The 18,125-nt window shown below is 44.8% G+C and overlaps 1 protein-coding gene across 2 annotated transcripts in view; it reads right to left on the bottom strand.

Annotated features, from left to right (window-relative positions):
* Window positions 1-5,654: 5,654 nt before the first annotated feature.
* Window positions 5,655-18,125, bottom strand: part of ACLY (ATP citrate lyase) — a 63,296-nt gene continuing 50,825 nt past the window's right edge. For both annotated transcript variants that reach the window (XM_079949320.1, XM_079949321.1), the window contains 9 exons: window positions 17,521-17,648; window positions 17,260-17,353; window positions 15,507-15,661; window positions 13,583-13,733; window positions 12,344-12,487; window positions 12,080-12,193; window positions 10,460-10,542; window positions 8,452-8,528; window positions 5,655-6,519 (listed from right to left, as the gene is read on the bottom strand). In XM_079949320.1, coding sequence (XP_079805446.1) covers window positions 6,425-6,519; window positions 8,452-8,528; window positions 10,460-10,542; window positions 12,080-12,193; window positions 12,344-12,487; window positions 13,583-13,733; window positions 15,507-15,661; window positions 17,260-17,353; window positions 17,521-17,648 — 1,041 coding nt within the window. In that variant the 3' untranslated portion in view covers window positions 5,655-6,424. The remainder of the gene's footprint in view (window positions 6,520-8,451; window positions 8,529-10,459; window positions 10,543-12,079; window positions 12,194-12,343; window positions 12,488-13,582; window positions 13,734-15,506; window positions 15,662-17,259; window positions 17,354-17,520; window positions 17,649-18,125) is intronic.

The raw sequence follows: 18,125 nt of genomic DNA, 5'->3' as shown, positions 1-18,125 counted from the left end.
GAGAGAAAGCTATTTACATAGTAAAAGTACTCATCCGCACGGTCCTTCCCATTCTTCTCATTATACTGTTTGATGTTCTTTTTTACACAGGTTTACGTTGTATAATGGGACGCAGGTGGCGCTGTGGGTTAAAGCCTCAGCGCCTAGGGCTTGCCGATCGAAAGGTCGGCGGTTCGAATCCCTGCGGCGGGGTGCGCTCCCGCTGCTCGGTCCCAGCGCCTGCCAACCTAGCAGTTCGAAAGCACCCGAGGGTGCAAGTAGATAAATAGGGACCGCTTACCAGCGGGAAGGTAAACGGCGTTTCCGTGTGCGGCTCTGGCTCGCCAGAGCAGCGATGTCACGCTGGCCACGTGACCCGGAAGTGTCTCCGGACAGCGCTGGCCCCTGGCCTCTTAAGTGAGATGGGCGCACAACCCCAGAGTCTGTCAAGACTGGCCCGTACGGGCAGGGGTACCTTTACCTTTACCTTTACGTTGTATAATATTTCTTTCTGCTTTGTATCCATTCCTTTGATCTTTTTCTTTACAAATATCACTCAATTTCTGCTAATATGGAGTTATTTGTACAATAAAGTTTTACATAATTCTTAAATATTATCCATTCTCTAAAGGTAAATGTAAAAGGACCCCTGACCATTAGGTCCAGTCATGACCGATTCTGCGGTTGCGGCGCTCATCTCGCTTTATTGGCCAAGGGAGCCAGCATACAGCTTCCGAGTCATGTGGCCAGCATGACTAAGCCGCTTCTGGCGAACCAGAGCAGCACACGGAAACGCCATTTACCTTCCCACCGGAGCGGTACCTATTTATCTACTTGCACTTTGACGTGCTTTCAAACTGCTAGGTGGCAGGAGCTGGGACTGAGCAACGGGAGCTCACCCCATCGTGGGGATTCGAACCGCTGACCTTCTGATTGGCAAATCCTAGGCTCTGTGGTTTAACCCACAGCGCCACCCGTGTCCCTATCCATTCTCTAGTTGTTGTTTTTTGTCTCGATATTCCTCTAAATGATCCCATCAGTTGTGCTAATTGTAGATATTCTAACATGAGTATCTGCCCATCTGTAATCTATGGGAGGCAACACCGATTTGAACACAAGAACATAAGCGTTGTCCAGAAACATCATACATACATCACAGAAGGGGTGTAACCTAAGACCACCCTCAGATACATCACACCTACATCACAGAAAAGGCGGTCTAAAACAGAAATTTGAATATTGTTTTTCTCCTGTTGTTGTTTATCTCCTGTCTGGCAGGTTACCTGATTGGATTGCCTGGGTAGCCTGGCCAGTCTTTTGTAATGATAAATACTTAGTTCCTGGGCCATGTCACAGGCTCACACCCTATTCATATCTTAAATGTGTTCTTAAGACAGGATTTGTGAGGAAAGAGACAATGGGGAGGTTTCCCACTTTGACCTTGTAGAGAAAACATTTGGTCAGTTTAGGAATCAAAATGGTTCCAGGTCGGTCTTCCTGTGCTGATCTATGTATGTGCTTGGTTGGTACACTTATGAACATTACCATATATCTAAGACTTCAAAATTCCTATCACAATGCCCACTAGGCCCAGTGTTAGGAAAGTGGGAGATAAAAAAATTTCTCTATGGATTTTCTCCATGCAACACATAAGGGGGCGGGGGCTGTTGTTTTTTAGTTTCCAAATTGTTATGTACTAAGCTTGGATCCTAGAACAATAGGCAAGCAGGATCCTAGAATGCAACAACTGATTGGCTTGCAGGAAAAGACCAATCATGCTCCAGGAGGGAAGCAGAATCAACCAATGAGATGGGACTCATTTTGTAAAATAATGTATATAAAAGCCTGAGGTTTGGGGGACAATTCCATCACTGTTTTACAAGCTGCAATAAAGAGCATGAAAATCACTACAGGACTCTGAGTATACTTAACAAATATTAAAACAGTGCTGTTGCACAGCAAATGCAAAAGCAAAAGTAGCCAACCATAGTCCAGGGGTCTTCATCACAGTTTGTTTATGTTTAGTAAGACACTTTTGCCACGGACATATTTCGGTTGGGGGGGAAATAGAGGGAGGGGGGAAGAGGGGCAATGTCAATAAAAAAGTAAACAAAGGACCTAGTACCCACATGATACTGACACAAACCCCTACACTAGCACCAGGCATTAGTAGGAAAGAACTGTTGTGTCCTCTTTGATCTTTATTGGTGAAAGACAACATCACAGATCAACATTACAAATCAGAGATCTGCCCCCTGTCCACAACTGGTTCACCTCTCATTATCTCCCCCACTGCTTTTTAGTGCTGGTTTATCAGAGAACAAGTTGATGTACAGGGGATCAGAAAAGCAGGCGTTGAGTTTCTGTGAGCCAGCACCTCATTCCAGTCTTAATAGGAATAATTACAGTGGTACCTCGGGTTAAGTACTTAATTCGTTCTGGAGGTCTGTTCTTAACCTGAAACTGTTCTTAACCTGAAGCACCACTTTAGCTAATGAGGCCTCCTGCTGCCACCGCACCGCCGGAGCACAATTTCTGTTCTCATCCTGAAGCAAAGTTCTTAACCTGAAGCACTATTTCTGGGTTAGCTGAGTCTGTAACCTGAAGCGTATGTAACCTGAGGTACCACTGTACTGAACAAGGCAGTTATAGGGACTACACAGCTCACCAAATGAACTCTCCTATTAGTTAATTAAAATAGGTCCCCAATTGGTGTTAAAGAAAGATAGAACTTTTTTTATGTATGCAACAACAGCAGCAAGAATACTCATTGCGAAGTACTGGAAGACGCAAGATCTACCCACTCTGGAAGAATGGCAGATGAAGGTGATAGACTATATGGGACTGGCAGAAATGACCGGCAGAATCCGAGACCAGGGGAAAGAGACGGTGGAGGAAGACTGGAAGAAATTCAAAGACTATCTGCAGAGGCAATATAAAATTAATGGACATTAGTGTGATGTTGGATAAAAATTAAGTAGTTACCAGCTGTAATGTAGAGGTTGAGTAATAAGTTACAATAAGGTAAAAGGTAAAGGTACCCCTGCCCATACGGGCCAGTCTTGACAGACTCTGGGGTTGTGCGCCCATCTCACTCAAGAGGCCGGGGGCCAGCGCTGTCCGGAGACACTTCCGGGTCACGTGGCCAGCGTGACATCGCTGCTCTGGCGAGCCAGAGCCGCACACGGAAACGCCGTTTACCTTCCCGCTGGTAAGCGGTCCCTATTTATCTACTTGCACCCGGAGGTGCTTTCGAACTGCTAGGTTGGCAGGCGCTGGGACCGAGCAGCGGGAGCGCACCCTGCCGCAGGGATTCGAACCGCCGACCTTTCGATCGGCAAGTCCTAGGCGCTGAGGCTTTAACCCACAGCGCCACCTGCGTCCCTACATAAGTTACAATAAGTTACAACAAATTATAATAAGGATTTGCTGAATTAAGAACTCGAACTGGAATACAAAAGGGGGAGGTGAGAGGAGGTCTGGGAAATAAGTTAATGGAAATGAGTAATGGAAACTACATTTGTTTTAACTGTTCTTTTTTGTTTTTGTATTTTTGTATTTTTATTATTATTTTTTTGTGTATGTTTATTTTTTTTGTACTAATTGGAAACTTTAATATTAATAAATAAAAAAAAGTAGGTCCTGCCTGCGCTTTTTCATAGAACTATAGGCTTGTAGAGTTGGAAGGGACCATGAGGGGCATCTAGTCTAACCCCCCTTGCATTGCAGGAATCTTTTGCCCAACGTGGGGCTCGAACCCACAACTCGAGATGTAAGAGTCCCATGCTCTACCCACTGCGCTATCCCAATGTCCATCATGACGTTGGGTGGGACACAATAAAACAATTTAAAAGCATATCAACAATGTACCAAACATGTCCACCGTTTGGTGGACCTGTGAAAAAATCAAGCGCTTCTGGAACACAGTGTATGACGAGTTTAAAAAAATGTTTAAGCATAACTTTATGAAAAATACAACGCGTTTCTACTGTTGGACCGCATGTGACTCGGATATTCTGGAGCACGGACTGGACACAGGGAGGCAAACGCCAATTCAGGTTTCAAGTAGGTTTATTTGATTTGCATATGCATAGCAAATGGTGCGGTGCAATATGTTCGCAATCTGCACACCCCAATCAGGGTGTGCCCACGTTTTATAGATGATACAAATAAACAGAGAGTGAAACTCTACATTCTTATCCAAGCAGGCTCTAACATTCCATGTTTCTCCCTTTGAAGGCTTGTTTGTCTGCCTGCTATGGCCTTGCTCGCCTTGTAACAAACTGGAAAAAAGAAACTGTGCCAACAAAAAAAGGAATGGCAAGATAAACTGTTAGAGTATATTGAACTGGCTAGATTAACAGAGGCAATTAGAGATCACACTTGACAAGAATTTCAAAAGGAATCAGGGAAATGCAGAGAATACTTCACAAAACAGTGCCCTAAAATACATACCTGGACTTGTTTTGATTAATGTCTGCAGGAGACTTTGTGGATATTTAAGTTGTAATTAGAAAAATCTTAATAATTATTCATAAAGGACAGAGTTTATAAGAAGTACGGTAAATAAGGAGGCCAGATACAGGATAAAGGAAGTCTTTTATTTTGTTGTTTGTATTGTTGTATGTTATGTTCGGGACGCAGGTGGCGCTGTGGGTTAAAGCCTCAGCGCCTAGGGCTTGCCGATCGAAAGGTCGGCGGTTCGAATCCCTGCGGCGGGGTGCGCTCCCGCTGCTCGGTCCCAGCGCCTGCCAACCTAGCAGTTCGAAAGCACCTCCGGGTGCAAGTAGATAAATAGGGACCGCTTATCAGCGGGAAGGTAAACGGCGTTTTTGTGTGCGGCTCTGGCTCGCCAGAGCAGCAATGTCACGCTGGCCACGTGACCCGGAAGTGTCTCCGGACAGCGCTGGCCCCTGGCCTCTTAAGTGAGATGGGCGCACAACCCCAGAGTCTGTCAAGACTGGCCCGTACGGGCAGGGGTACCTTTACCTTTACCTTTATGTTCATGTTTAATGTGTATTGGGGGTTGTGTTATGTTGTAAATAAAATTCAAATAAAAATTTAAAATAAAAAAATTTAAAAAGCATATCAACGACATCACCACAGGGGACACATTGTTTCATGCCAGCTTCACAGGGAAAAGCAAAGCACCACAAGGCAACAGGTAGAAGTAGTTATTAGTAGGAAGGGACATGGCAGCTTATATGATAAGCATCCATTTTTTATAAAGGAAGAAGGGATGAGGTGGGTGGTAAATTGCTGTCTTCTGTGAACAATTCCCCCACTCCAAGCATGAAGTACTGGCTGGGGGTTTCTCAATCACACACACACACACAAACACACACACACACACACACACACACACTCAACAGAGGATATTTAACTGAAGAAAGTGGAGGGTGGAAAATGGGTGTAGAAGTAGGAACAGGGAAATATGTGACTGTGCCTGATAAAAAGTAAACAAAGCATGTTTGGGGCTGGGCTGGGGTAGCACAGTAAAAAAATCTATTGCTGATAATTAAAATAACTGTATATGCTTGAATGTGAGCCAAATTTTACCACTTTGGGGAAGGCATATAGCTTTGTCACGTAAAAATATTTTCTTCATAGGTAGCTCAAATTTGGGTTTAACGGGCTCAGCGCCTCCCCTTTACAAAATCAAACCAAGACAACTCATTATTGTACTATTTATTTGAGACAGGTTATATGATACAGAGACAGAGCACTGAATACTGTTGTGAATATAAGTTAAGGGCCAAGAGATGGTGTATCTTGTAAGTTGACTGACAGGTCAGTCTTTGCAAGAATCGTAGATCTAGGTTTTATTTTATGATAAGTAAAAACATTAGCTGCATAAATACAGAAACTGGAATACTCGCAGATTTCACAGTTTTGAAGAACAGCTTATATCACCAGTTTACATTTTAAAATGACTACACCCGACTTGGAATGGCTTATTAAATCAGCAGTAGTCCCCCCGACTAGAAATACAATCAGACTGTGCAGATGAACACACAGAAGACAAAAAAGGACAAATGTACCACAAAATTATACAGCTTGTGAGGACAACGTTCTTCAAGGGTTTGGTAATTCAGGAGTCATGACTCCCTGGTTCTTCAAGTCTAATGAGGTCATGGATCAAAATAAAAACATTAAAACTTGGTCAGAAAACACTTCAGAAAAGCAGAGGGGAGAAAAATAAAAACACAGAACAAGCAAGACAGTGCAACTGCTTATATATATTAAATACAGCAGGAAATAGCGAAGGGTTTTGGTTTATCTTTTTTTTAATAGAATCCACTTCTAGGGCTATAAAAATCTGCCTTGTATAGAATTTCAGCCCAGCCAGTCCTCGTTTTCCTATACATCGGCAGCCGGGGCATATAGTACAATCGTGCCCATACTGGCCTTCCATAAAGGCAACTCATTTCGCCCCCTGTTGTTGTCACATGGTCATATGTTCCGGCAAAACATAGGAGATGTCGTCCCAAGGGTGACGGTACAAACCCTGCTTCAACCTCTTCTGGTCCAGGTAATGCCCTGAAATTAACACAGAGGGTTCTTACTGTGTACAATCTTTCAGATTCAATTGAAACAATGTTTTCTTAAAATAAAATAAAAAAAATAACTAAAACAGGAGAAATTAAAATTCTTCCCAATCCACGTCACAGTCCCGGGAACTGCTGAGCAAGAGGTGAAGACCCAAAACACAACTCTACCACTCTTAACCGCAGCATCTGTTGGACAGGTCTGCAACAGCTTCCTGCCACCCCTTTTGTGCAAAGGTGTTTTTTGTCTCAAAGGAACTGTGGGGACGACACAGGTTTTTGCCAGCCCTATGTAGGAGAGGGGCCTAGAAGCAGGTGGAAGGCTGTCGCTGCTCTGCAGCTTGGGATGGGCAACTTGGATGGAAGAGGAGACAGGTACAGAACAATCTGACCATCCCCTTGCAGATGGGTCAAGGTTTGCAACGTACAGCCTAGCAAGAATGTGTTTTGCAGCTCTGCAGCGCAGATGAGCTCAGGTGGCCTAAAAGCAGCTGGCTGCGGCAGATCCTTATCTCCATACCCCCTGTTAGAATTCCTGCTCCGTGATTGCAGTCATAGGATTGTTGTCTTTCACATGACGGTGTATGTTTTGACTCCACAGAGTGGGAAGTGACGGAGACAGGATGTTTGTGTTACTGTGTTCCGTGAAATGGGACTACAGTGGTGCCCCGCAAGACGAATGCCTCGCAAGACGAAAAATCCGCTAGACGAAAGGGTTTTCCGTTTTTCGAGGCGCTTCGCAAGACGAATTTCCCTATGGGCTTGCTTCGCAAGACGAAAACGTCTTGCGAGTCTTGCGAGTTTTTTCCCTTCCCCCCCTTTTTCTAAGCCGCTAAGCCACTAATAGCGCTAATCCGCTAATCCGCTAATAGGGATGCTTCGCAAGACGAAAAAACCGCTAGACGAAGAGACTCGTGGAACGGATTATTTTCGTCTTGCGAGGCACCACTGTATTGTCCTTTGTTCTTTTTCTCTTTGCTGTCTGATGCTAGAGAGAGAGGGAGCCATGTTGCAGTGCTCCGTGTATGTTTATATGTAAATAAAGTAGACTAGCCAAAATGCTGAGTTACTGAGGTCTGTCACGCGCATGGTGCACAAACTCCGCGGATCCCTAAGTGTGCCGGTGTCAGTTGGCTTCGGTTGCTGTGATGTTCGGGCTGAAGAAAGCTTATGAAGCTCCCGAACAATCGACCAGGAGGGAGGGAACATGCCAGTTGGGCACGTGTGTGTCTGCCAGGGTCCTCCTACTCAAGTGTAGGCTGAACTCAGGACAGTCCCAGGTTGACAGGTGGGTCAAGCCAAGTCTGACACAGTGGTGTCAAGACGACCCGTTTCTGGTCCGTACAGTTAGGAATCAAACTACTGAGGGCAAAAAACGTTTTGTGTGCTGCTATCCAAGCACTGATGATCGGCAGTTTCTCGGCACTGAGGAAGCCCTATAAGCAATACTTCCCTAGCCCAGACAATGAGGGCTGCCAAAGCCTCTTTTGTCCATACCTTGCCTTTTACCAGACATCATATACAGTGGTACCTCGGGTTAAGAACATAATTCATTCTGGAGGTCTGTTCTTAAGCTGAAACTGTTCTTAACCTGAGGTACCACTTTAGCTAATGGGGCCTCCTGCTGCCGCTGCTGTGAGATTTCTGTTCTCATCCTGAAGCAAAGTTCTTAACCTGGGGTACTATTTCTGGGTTAGCAGGGTCGTATGTAACCTGAAACATATGTAACCCGAGGTACCACTGTATAACTGGTCAGGCAATAGGTAAGGGTGTGTGTGGCTTGGCCAAACTATCCTCACGGGCCATAGGGAGGCTTGGTGGGCCTGAGTTCGCACGCAGGCCTGAAGTTCTCCACCCTGGTATAAAAGTGTGTCCAGCCCAGCCCTGCTGCCTTATGGAAGAAAACCTGTGCTTTAAGACTTACCTATGAACCCCATACTTCTACCAAGCACAAAAATGCCATTGAGGGCACCAATGTCAATATATTCGTCAGCTTCTTCCCTGAAACACAAACCAAGCAATTCTTGCTTAAAACATTGATCCTATTGCATTGCATATTTTCAGAGGCTGGCTAACATATAAAAGCCACATAGAAGCCATCCCTGCTCCCATGTGACACATACCGCAGAATCCTGGTTCTAAAAAAAATCAAGATGGAGGCAAGAGCAGTTGCCAGTGATGAGACGCTCTTTTTCCTGACATTTAAACGAGCTTTCCCATCACAACCCAGTCAAGGTAACATGAGTGACCATACTTCTATGTTGAAATTGTTTGGTTGTGCAAACCTACTATCCCTGAGGCCCCGCTGCAACTCAGCTGTTGGCAATGAATTATTATTTTTTTAATGATGGAAGCTTCTAATATACTTTAGTCAAGATGTTATAGCTCAGTGACCGGGCAACCACATGGTATTGGGGAGGGTTCACAAGGATCACAGGAAGCAGGAACAGGAAAGGCCTCTGTCTGAGACCTTGGAGGGTTGCTGCGGGTCTGGATAAACCAGGTGTAACTCGTGTGGTTCCCTCTAGAAGTTGCTGAACTACAATTCCCACCATCCCAGACCATTAACCATGCTGGCTGGGGCTGAGGAGACTTGGGAGTCCAACATCATCTGGAAGCCGCCAGGTTAGGGAAGGACGCTTCAGTCGTTGGAGTCGTTTCCATCTTACTTTGTATTTGGGAACATGCGAACAGTTCTTACAAACGCAAAGGCCATTTCATACCCTACATGGCAGCTGTTATGTATTGAAGTTCTCACCCTGGCCACCAGGAGTATCGTGTATATAGTTTTCACTCAGGTCCACGTCAGTTACTTTAGGCGGGAAACCCTGGGTTGTTGTTGCTACAATGCTGACAGCCGGCTGCCTATAAAAGCAGGCCGGCTGAGCTGTTTGCTGTTCAATTCTGTTCCAGCTTACAAATAAAGAGCTGCTTTGGAGAAATCACTGCGTCGTCTGCTATGTCTACCCACTGTTTAACAGCAGCAGCATACCTTCCCTCCAACACACATACACACTCCCATTTGTGTGGCCTTAAAAGAGGATTGGACAAACTCAAGGCTACTGACAATGATTGCTATGCTCTACCTCCATGGTCGCAGCCAGCAGTGGTTCTGAATAAGGTAAAAGGTAAAGGACCCCTGGACGGTTGAGTCCAGTCAAAGGCGACTATGGGGTTGTGGAGCTCATCTCATTTTCAGGCCGAGGGAGACAGCATTTGTCCACAGACAGATTTCCGGGTCATGTGGCCAGCATGACTAAACCGCTTCTGGTGCAATGGGACACCATGATGGAAGCCAGAGCGCACAAAAACGCCGTTTACCTTCCTGCTGCAGTGGTACCTCTTTATCTACTTGCACTGGTGTACTTTTGAACTGCTAGGTTGGCAGGAGCTGGGACAGAGCAACGCGAGCTCACTCTGTCGCGGGGTTTCGAACCGCCAACCTTTTGGTCAGCAGGCCCAAGAGGCTCAGTGGTTTAGACCGTAGAGCTACCCGCGTCCTGAATACCAGTAGCTAGAAACTGCAGGAGGGGAGAGCGCTCCTGTGCTTGGGTCTTTGCTTGTGGGTTTTTCCACAGGAATCTGTTGGGCAACTGTGAGAACGGATGCTAGACTACATGGGCCCCTGGCCTGATCCATCGGCCTCTTCTTTTCCACTGTCTCCACATACCTCTTTTGCATCTAAGGTGGCAACTGGGGCATCAAAAGATGTTATTTAAGCCTGTCTGTGGCTAATAAAATAATTAATCAGATTGACTAAAGTCTAGCACATGCTCCAACTCTAAACTACAGCTTCAACCTATTGGGTTTACTTCAACTCACTTGCACCCAAGACGCTTGGGGGCAGTTGTCTCATTGGATCAGGGCAATTCACCATAACCAAACTTCTGAACCACAATACAGACGCAGCTGGAGAATAATAGACTGCTCACCGTGTGAAGGAGCCACAGTTCCTGAGCACATCAACAAAGGCCACACCAATGAACCCATCGACATTGAGGATGAGGTTGGGTTTCTGGGGTGGAAGAAAAGGGGAGGGGGAGGGATGGAAAAGTTAAGCTTCTTGATTCAAGAGATTGTAGCAACATGCAGGGACTTGAATTCAGCTGGAAGTATTTCAGTGATAAATTGTGAGGCGTTTATCAACTGATTTCTCTGGCTGGAGACATACAAATCTACTTAAGAGTGGAACCACTGAAATTAAAAAAGCTAAGTTTAGTCACATGTGGAGGAGTGAGGGAACACAGACTTTAAAGGGATCCCTGGCACTGCCATAGAGCTCCTATTCCCGAGATTCTCCACAGCAAGAGGTACCACAGCTTTCAGGTTCTAAGCTGTACAGAAAACATTGCCTAAAGAATATGAAAACAAGGGCTGGGCCATGGGAAGAACCTGAGATTCTCTGGTCCAGTCCCTCGCACCTACAGTTGAATACTGCAATGCGCTCTACGTGGGGCCACTTTTGAAGGTGACCCGGAAACTACAACTAATCCAGAAGGCGGCAGCTAGACTGGTGACAGGAAGTGGCTGCCAAGACCACATAACACCGGTCCTGAAAGACCTGCATTGGCTCCCAGTATGTTTCCGGGCACAATTCAAAGTGTTGGTGCTGACCTTTAAAGCTCTAAACAGCCTCGGCCCAGTATAACTGAAGGAGTGTCTCCACCCCCTTCATCCGGCCTGGACACTGAGCTCCAGCTCTGAGGGCCTTCTGGCGGTTCCCTCCCTGCGAGAAGCAAAGTTACAAGGAACCAGGCAGAGGGCCTTCTCGGTAGTGGTGCCGACCCTCTGGGAACGCCCTCCCTTCAGATGTCAAGGAAATAAACAACTATCTGACTTTTAGAAGACATCTGAAGGCAGCCCCGTTAGGGAAGTTTTTAATGTTTGATCTTTTATACTTTATTATTATTATTATTATTATTATTATTATTATTATTATTATTCTGTTGGGAGTTTGCCAAAGTGGCTGGGAGAACCCAGCCAGATGGGCAGGGTATGCATGTATGATTTTATTATTATTATTATTATTATTATTATTATTATTATTGGCACAGTTCTTTCCCAACCGTCCATCCTAACCAGACGCATCCTTTTTTTCAAGCTCTGTATGTACCACTAGTGATGAGGAGTAAGAATACTGGGGCAGATGGGCTAGTAAAATAAAACAACAGCCCAGTAACTCTTTTTTATGGACTTACAATATTTATGTACACTTAAAACTAGTGTGGTGCAGTAGTTAGGAGTACTGGACTAGGACCTGGGTGACTCGGGTTCAAATCCCCACTCAGCCGTGAAGTTTACAGGGTGATCTTGGGCCAGTCACCACCTCTCAGCCTAACCTACCTCACAGGGTTGTTCTGAGGATAAAATGGAGAGGGAGGGCAAACATCTACACCACTGTGAGCTCCTTGGGAAGAGAGATGGGATATAAATATAATAATAAGCAAACAAATAAACATGTACCTCCCAGAGTGATGGGGTAGGACAAAAAGACCAAGGTTTAAAAAGTTGTCACCAAAAAAAAAAAGGGGGGGGGGAGAGAAGGCTGATACCTTGGAAGTTGTAATTTTTTCCACTTCCAGTGCATAGTCTAGTAGAGGCGTTGCAGGGAAATGTTGCTTCACGTAATCCTTGAGGATCTGAACTCTCATATCTGGGTTATTGATCTACGAATTTGGAAAACCGAAATGAAAGAAATGGCACACTTTGGAAAAAGCAATCTCAATTCATAATCCCTCCTTTGGAACTCAACTTCAAACAGGCAGCTGTGTGCCCCTTCCCACTTCACCCTACCAGACTCTGTTCTCAGCACCTACCGATTTGACCCGGTGCCCAATGCCCATGATCAGTTTCCCTTCTTTCTTCATCTTGTTCACAAACTCCATGGGGATGATGCCACTGTCAAATGCTTTGCTGAACATCTTTGCCGCTGCATCCAGAGCACCGCCAAACCTATCGCCCTGGATAGCAGCAAACAAGAAAGAAACTCACACTAAAACCAAAACTTCTGGGGATGGGTGGGTGCCAAGAGACCAGGCTGAGGAGTACAGCTCTGATGAGGAATGGCGGGAGCCTCCCCCTCCCCCTCCCCCTGCCCAGGATCCTCAAGCTGCTCAGGAGCAGTAGAGATTTGGAACAATGGTTTGCAGAGGGGCACAGTTCTGAAGACAAAAGTTGGGGCGAACTGGGGGGTGAACAGCAAACTGAAGAAAACTGGAAGAGAGAGAGCTAACAGACTCTCTCTCGCCGGAAAGTGTCCTGTTTATCAGTCCAAGATCATGTAGAGCAGATAAGGTGGGCTACACAAAAAGCACAGTGGCTATGAGATCAGGTTGCAAGGTGGAAACCTTAATTAGGAACACCGTCATTCTGAGAATGGCTGCTTTGTTCTTTCGCTGTGATCGTTAAAGACTCTTTAAATGGTAAGCGTCTCTTTTCGCTTTGTCCTGCTTATCTACGGCCAAGGGTCCCCGAAGCCTGACAGTGGGGGGGGGGGGAGAATCCTGAGGTCCAGCGCCAAGGGCCTTCTGGCAGTTCCCTCACTGCGAGAAGCCCAAGTTACAGGGAACCAGGCAGAGGGCCTTCTCAATAGTGGCACCAGCCCTGTGGAACGCCCTCCCACCAGATGTCAAAGAGAACAGCAACTACCAGACTTTTAGAAGACTTCTGAGGGAGCCCACTTTAGGGAAGCTTTTAAAGTTTGATGCATTACTGTATTTTAATATTTTGTTGGAAGCCGACCAGAGTGGCTGGGGAAGCCCAGCCAGATGGGCGGGGTATAAATAATAAAATTATTATTATTATTATTATTATTATTATTATTATTATTATTATATCATCCTAAAATCAAAATAATACTAAAAAGTGCAAATAGGGAGCAGAAGAGTCATGCAGACACCCTAGAATATTTGCTACACAGATTAAAGGACGCCCCATTGCAAGGCCATCTTTACATTGTAATTATGGGAGCTGAAGCTCATCCTGCACAGAACTTCGGCTACATTCCAACAAAGGCATCATTGGCGACTTTCGCCCGGCTGTTGTTCAATGCTTACGATTGTGAGCAGGCCCGAGGTGAGGCTGGATACGAGGTCCTTCCCAGCCCTTGCACAGACAATAGTGTTATGAGCTCCTGACACCGCTGGGCCGTGATCTGCCGTCACCATCAAGCACATCTCTATGAAGTGGCAGGCGTATTTGGGCAACCTGGGGGGCCAGAGATGCGATTGTTACGTACTTTTGCCTTTAGAAGTTTCATTCCGCAACTGTTTTCAACTGTGTCACAAAAAGCAACCAGCTTGAACGGAGGGATGAGAGAAATCTGCAAGGTTGCCAAGGGCTTGATAAGGTGCATTACTGAGTTACAGTGGTATCTTGGTTCTCAAACGCCTTGGTACTCAAACAACTTGGAACCCAAACACTGCAAATCTGGAAATAAGTGTTCCGGTTTGCGAACTTTTCTCAGAAGCCAAAAGTGCTCCATTTTGAGTGTTACGCTTCCAATCTGAGCGCCATATTTCCGCCGTTTTTGCTATTTATTTTGCATTTTTGTGGCTCTTTTGTTTTGTTTTTGTGACTGTGTGGAACCCAGTTCAGCTACTGATTGATTGATTGTGTGATTGCAGTACATTGTTTACTGCTTTCATTTTATGGACCAATGGTCTCATTGGGTAGTAAAATTCATGTTAAATTGTTATTTTAGGGGTTGTTTTTAAAAGTCTGCAACGTATTAATCCGTTTTGCATTACTTTCTACAGGAAAGCACGCCTTGGTTTTGGAACACTTTGGTTTCGGAACAGACTTCTGGAACGGATTAAGTTTGAGAACCAAGGTACCACTGTATTTGAAGTTCGACAGCTCAATCTCCTTCCCAGGCTGAGAGAAAAATGGCGAGGATGGGATATTTATCAGGACAGTGTGATTTTTGCAGCTGCTTCTGAAGTTGCAAAATGATGAAGCTGGGGCGGAGCAATGGGGAACTCATGAAACAACAATGGGACATTCGCTCCGCCCAAGAAATAATGGAGAACAGCAACAACTGATAGACACAATATATTACAAGGACAGGAAGAAACATTACGGACAAGATAATTGATAAATCTTCAAACCATCAATTCTAGCACGCGGGGGGCCACCTAAATTGTATAATTTGGTATCTCAATGATAGGTATTATTAATTGTATTATAATTTGGCATCGTTACAATGAGTCTATTATTGGATTGTTGTAACTGAATACTAATAAAAATTATTATTTTTAAAAAGCAACCAACAGAATAGCACAGCCCGAATGACCCATGCCATTTATCGATTGATTACGTCCAAGGCTGGCAGGCGAACAGCTACACTATCCCTACAACTTTCAATTATAATTATTTCATATGTTTTTGTGGATTTCAGTTGTGTTTTATCTACAGCTTTATTATGTGCAATGTTCTTCACTGAAGAGGATTATAAATACAGTGGTATCTCAGTTTACGAACTTAATCCGTTCCGGAAGTCCGTTCTTAAACCAAAACCGTTCTTAAACCAAGGCGTGTTTTCCCTAATGAAGCCTCCCACCGCCAGTGCCCTTCCACCGTTCAGATTCCATTCTTAGACCAAGGTGGTAAAGTTCTCAAACCAAGACACTACAGTGGTACCTTGGGTTAAGAACTTAATTAGTTCTGGAGGTCTGTTCTTAACCTGAAGCACCACTTTAGCTAATGGGGCCTCCTGCTGCTGCTGCGCTGCTGCTGCACGATTTCTGTTCTCATCCTGAAGCAAAGTTCTTAACCTGAGATAATATTTCTGGGTTAGTGGAGTCTGTAACCTGAAGTGTATGTAACCTGAAGCGTATGTAACCCGAGGTACCACTGTATTTCTGGTTTTGTGGAGCTTGTAAACCAAATCGTTCTTAAACTGGACTGTTCTTAAACTGAGGTACCACTGTACACTAATAATAGACAAATAATAACAAGCAGCGCAGTAACTACACCTACCTTCTCTGGAACCACAATAAGCCCAGAACACCCCCAATTCCCATTTCTTCCTTGAAGACCTCAGTGATGGGCATGCCGGCATAGATCAGTTCCTGGCCCCGTTCATCGCAGATGCTAGTCATGAAAGAAGCTGGCTTCCGAATCAAACCAAGCTCCTGAAAATTGAGTGCACAAACAAACAAAGAAGTTGTATAAACAACAAGAGAGAACCTGATCTAGACCTTGTGGAAGCTGCAGACCTGAGCTTGAGCAATTTCGTGTCAAACTGATGGTGGGGACGAACAGACACTCTTCCAAACAGAGAATCCCCTCCGTGTAGAAACAATACTAGAACTCTTCTAGAACTGTTTTCTTTGTAAAGGAAATGCTTTTATATATTCAGTTCAGAAAGGTTTGTAGAAGACATGTTGTGGACAGGGTGAATAAAAATCAATGATTTTTTACAATAAATAAATAAATAAAAATCGGATTTTTGTGATTTAAATTGGATTTTTTAAATAAAATGCTTTTGGAGGTGAAATCTTTCTAAAGATACGTTTTCTATTTACCGTATTTTGCGCCCCATAGGACGCACCGGCCCATAGGATGCACCTAGGGTTTTTTTTGGGGGGGGGGGGAAATAAAGAAAAAAAAAATTCTCCCCCCCCCCCCAGGTGCGGGGCTGGAAGAACCAAGTCGGGGAACAGCGGGAAGGCGCGCTCCGCCTCCCCGCTGTCCCCCGAGCTTGTGGGGCTGGCGATGGGGAGAAGTGTGCTGAGCCCGGGACTGCAGGCAGCTCTGCGCAGCCACCGGGAGCCGGGCGGGACTTCGTACCCCGCTCCCGATGGCCGCGCAGAGCTGCGCTGAGCCCGGGACTGCAGGCAGCTCTGCGCAACCCTCGGAGCCGGTCTCCTGAGGGTTGCGCAGAGCTTCCTGAAGCCTGGAGAGCGAGAGGGGTCGGTGCGCATCGACCCCTCTCGCTCTCCAGGCTTCAGCGAAAGCCTGCATTCACCCCATAGGACGCACACACATTTCCCCTTCATTTTTGGAGGGGAAAATGTGCGACCTATAGGGCGAAAAATACGGTAAGTTACATTATATTCCAAAGGCTATTCATCAGGAAATAAGGATAAAAACAAATAAGGATTTGTTTTAAGTTTTTCATGTGTGCTAAAACTCCGTCTAAGGTGTGTGTTTTTTTAAAAAAATTGTTTAACCACATCAGTTAAACATGGATACATATGCTATAATGTTATTGCTGAGTTAATTAAATTGTCTAAATTATTAAGGAAATGTTTATTTTTCTCCTTCCAATAAAGTACAGCAGAAAAGCTGTCCAAATATAAACAGTTAACTTATTAAACCTCACAATAATTTCCTAATTATCTGTCTGTGTATTTCTAATAGTATAACCACATCAGCAATTTTTGATATAACTGTAAAAACTACTCTGAAAATTTATTATTCCAAAAATGAAACCTTCATCTGGTTGTGAATATTAAGATTATACCAGCAAGAATGAGTCAGTAAAAAAAGAAAAAGATTTAAAACAAGACTTATGGACTAGTGATTTAAGTCAAGTCTTACTGACTAGTGATTTAAATCGGGATTTAAATCAATTTGATTTAAATCAAATCCACCCTGGTTGTGGATAATGCAACTGTCCTTTCGCTTCCACCAATTTCTCTTAGCATAACACTTTGATTGTGTTATTCCAAGAAGCCAGGCATCCTCCTAGCTCTTTCAGTAACCGCTTGGAAAACAGCAGACTTACCCTTGCCCATGAGTAATCCATTGGCACAGTAGGGGGAGGCACCTCCTGGGCTGGTTCAATCACTCCCTTGGAAACCAGATCTTCGTACACTGACCTGAGAGAAGGACATGGAAGAGGCTATGTGTTGGCCTGTTACAGCTTGATGAATGAATGAATGAATGAATGAATGAATGAATCTTTATTTGCGTCAGCCATCGGCCATAGCAATGAAACAACAATACAGCTTGATGTTTGCTTGTTTGAAAAAAAAAAATTACTTACTGAATCACATCGCCCAGCTCGTCAAAACTATGCGGTACAAAAACGCCCACTTCCTTCAGAGCTTGGTTCTTGGCCACTGCAGTTTCAGATGCCTGATTGGCACAGGCTCCGGCATGGCCAAACTGCACCTGTTATAACAAGGATAGGTGGGTCTTTAGCAGTGCCGGATTTACGTATAAGCTAAACAAGCTATAGTTTAGGGCCCCACTCTCTTGGGGCCCCCAAAAAAATTTAAAGGGGAAAAAAACTAGATGTACATTTCCAAAATATAAGATAAAAAACAAATAAAATAAAACCTACATACAGCAATAGTGTTTTGTGTTGTGTAGGCTCCTCTGATGTAAGTAATGGGCCCCGCCTGCTAGCCTGCTCCCTGAAATATCACTGGTTTGCTCCTTTCTATATATAGGGTGCCTACATTATGCATGGACTGGTTGCATGGCAACATGTGCAAATGGCTTTAGATATCCATTAGGTCCATAAATTACCATATAGCACAGGGGTCAGCAAACTTTTGCAGCAGGGGGCCAGTCCACTGTCCCTCAGACCTTATGGGGGGCAGACTATATTGGGGGGGGGGATGAACAAATTCCTATGCCCCACAT

This window comes from Podarcis cretensis, assembly GCF_951804945.1.
Source record: "Podarcis cretensis genome assembly, chromosome: 13".
Lineage (NCBI taxonomy): Eukaryota > Metazoa > Chordata > Lepidosauria > Squamata > Lacertidae > Podarcis > Podarcis cretensis.
Note: the sequence above shows the minus strand (reverse complement) of the source record. Positions and strands in the feature narration are given on the sequence as shown.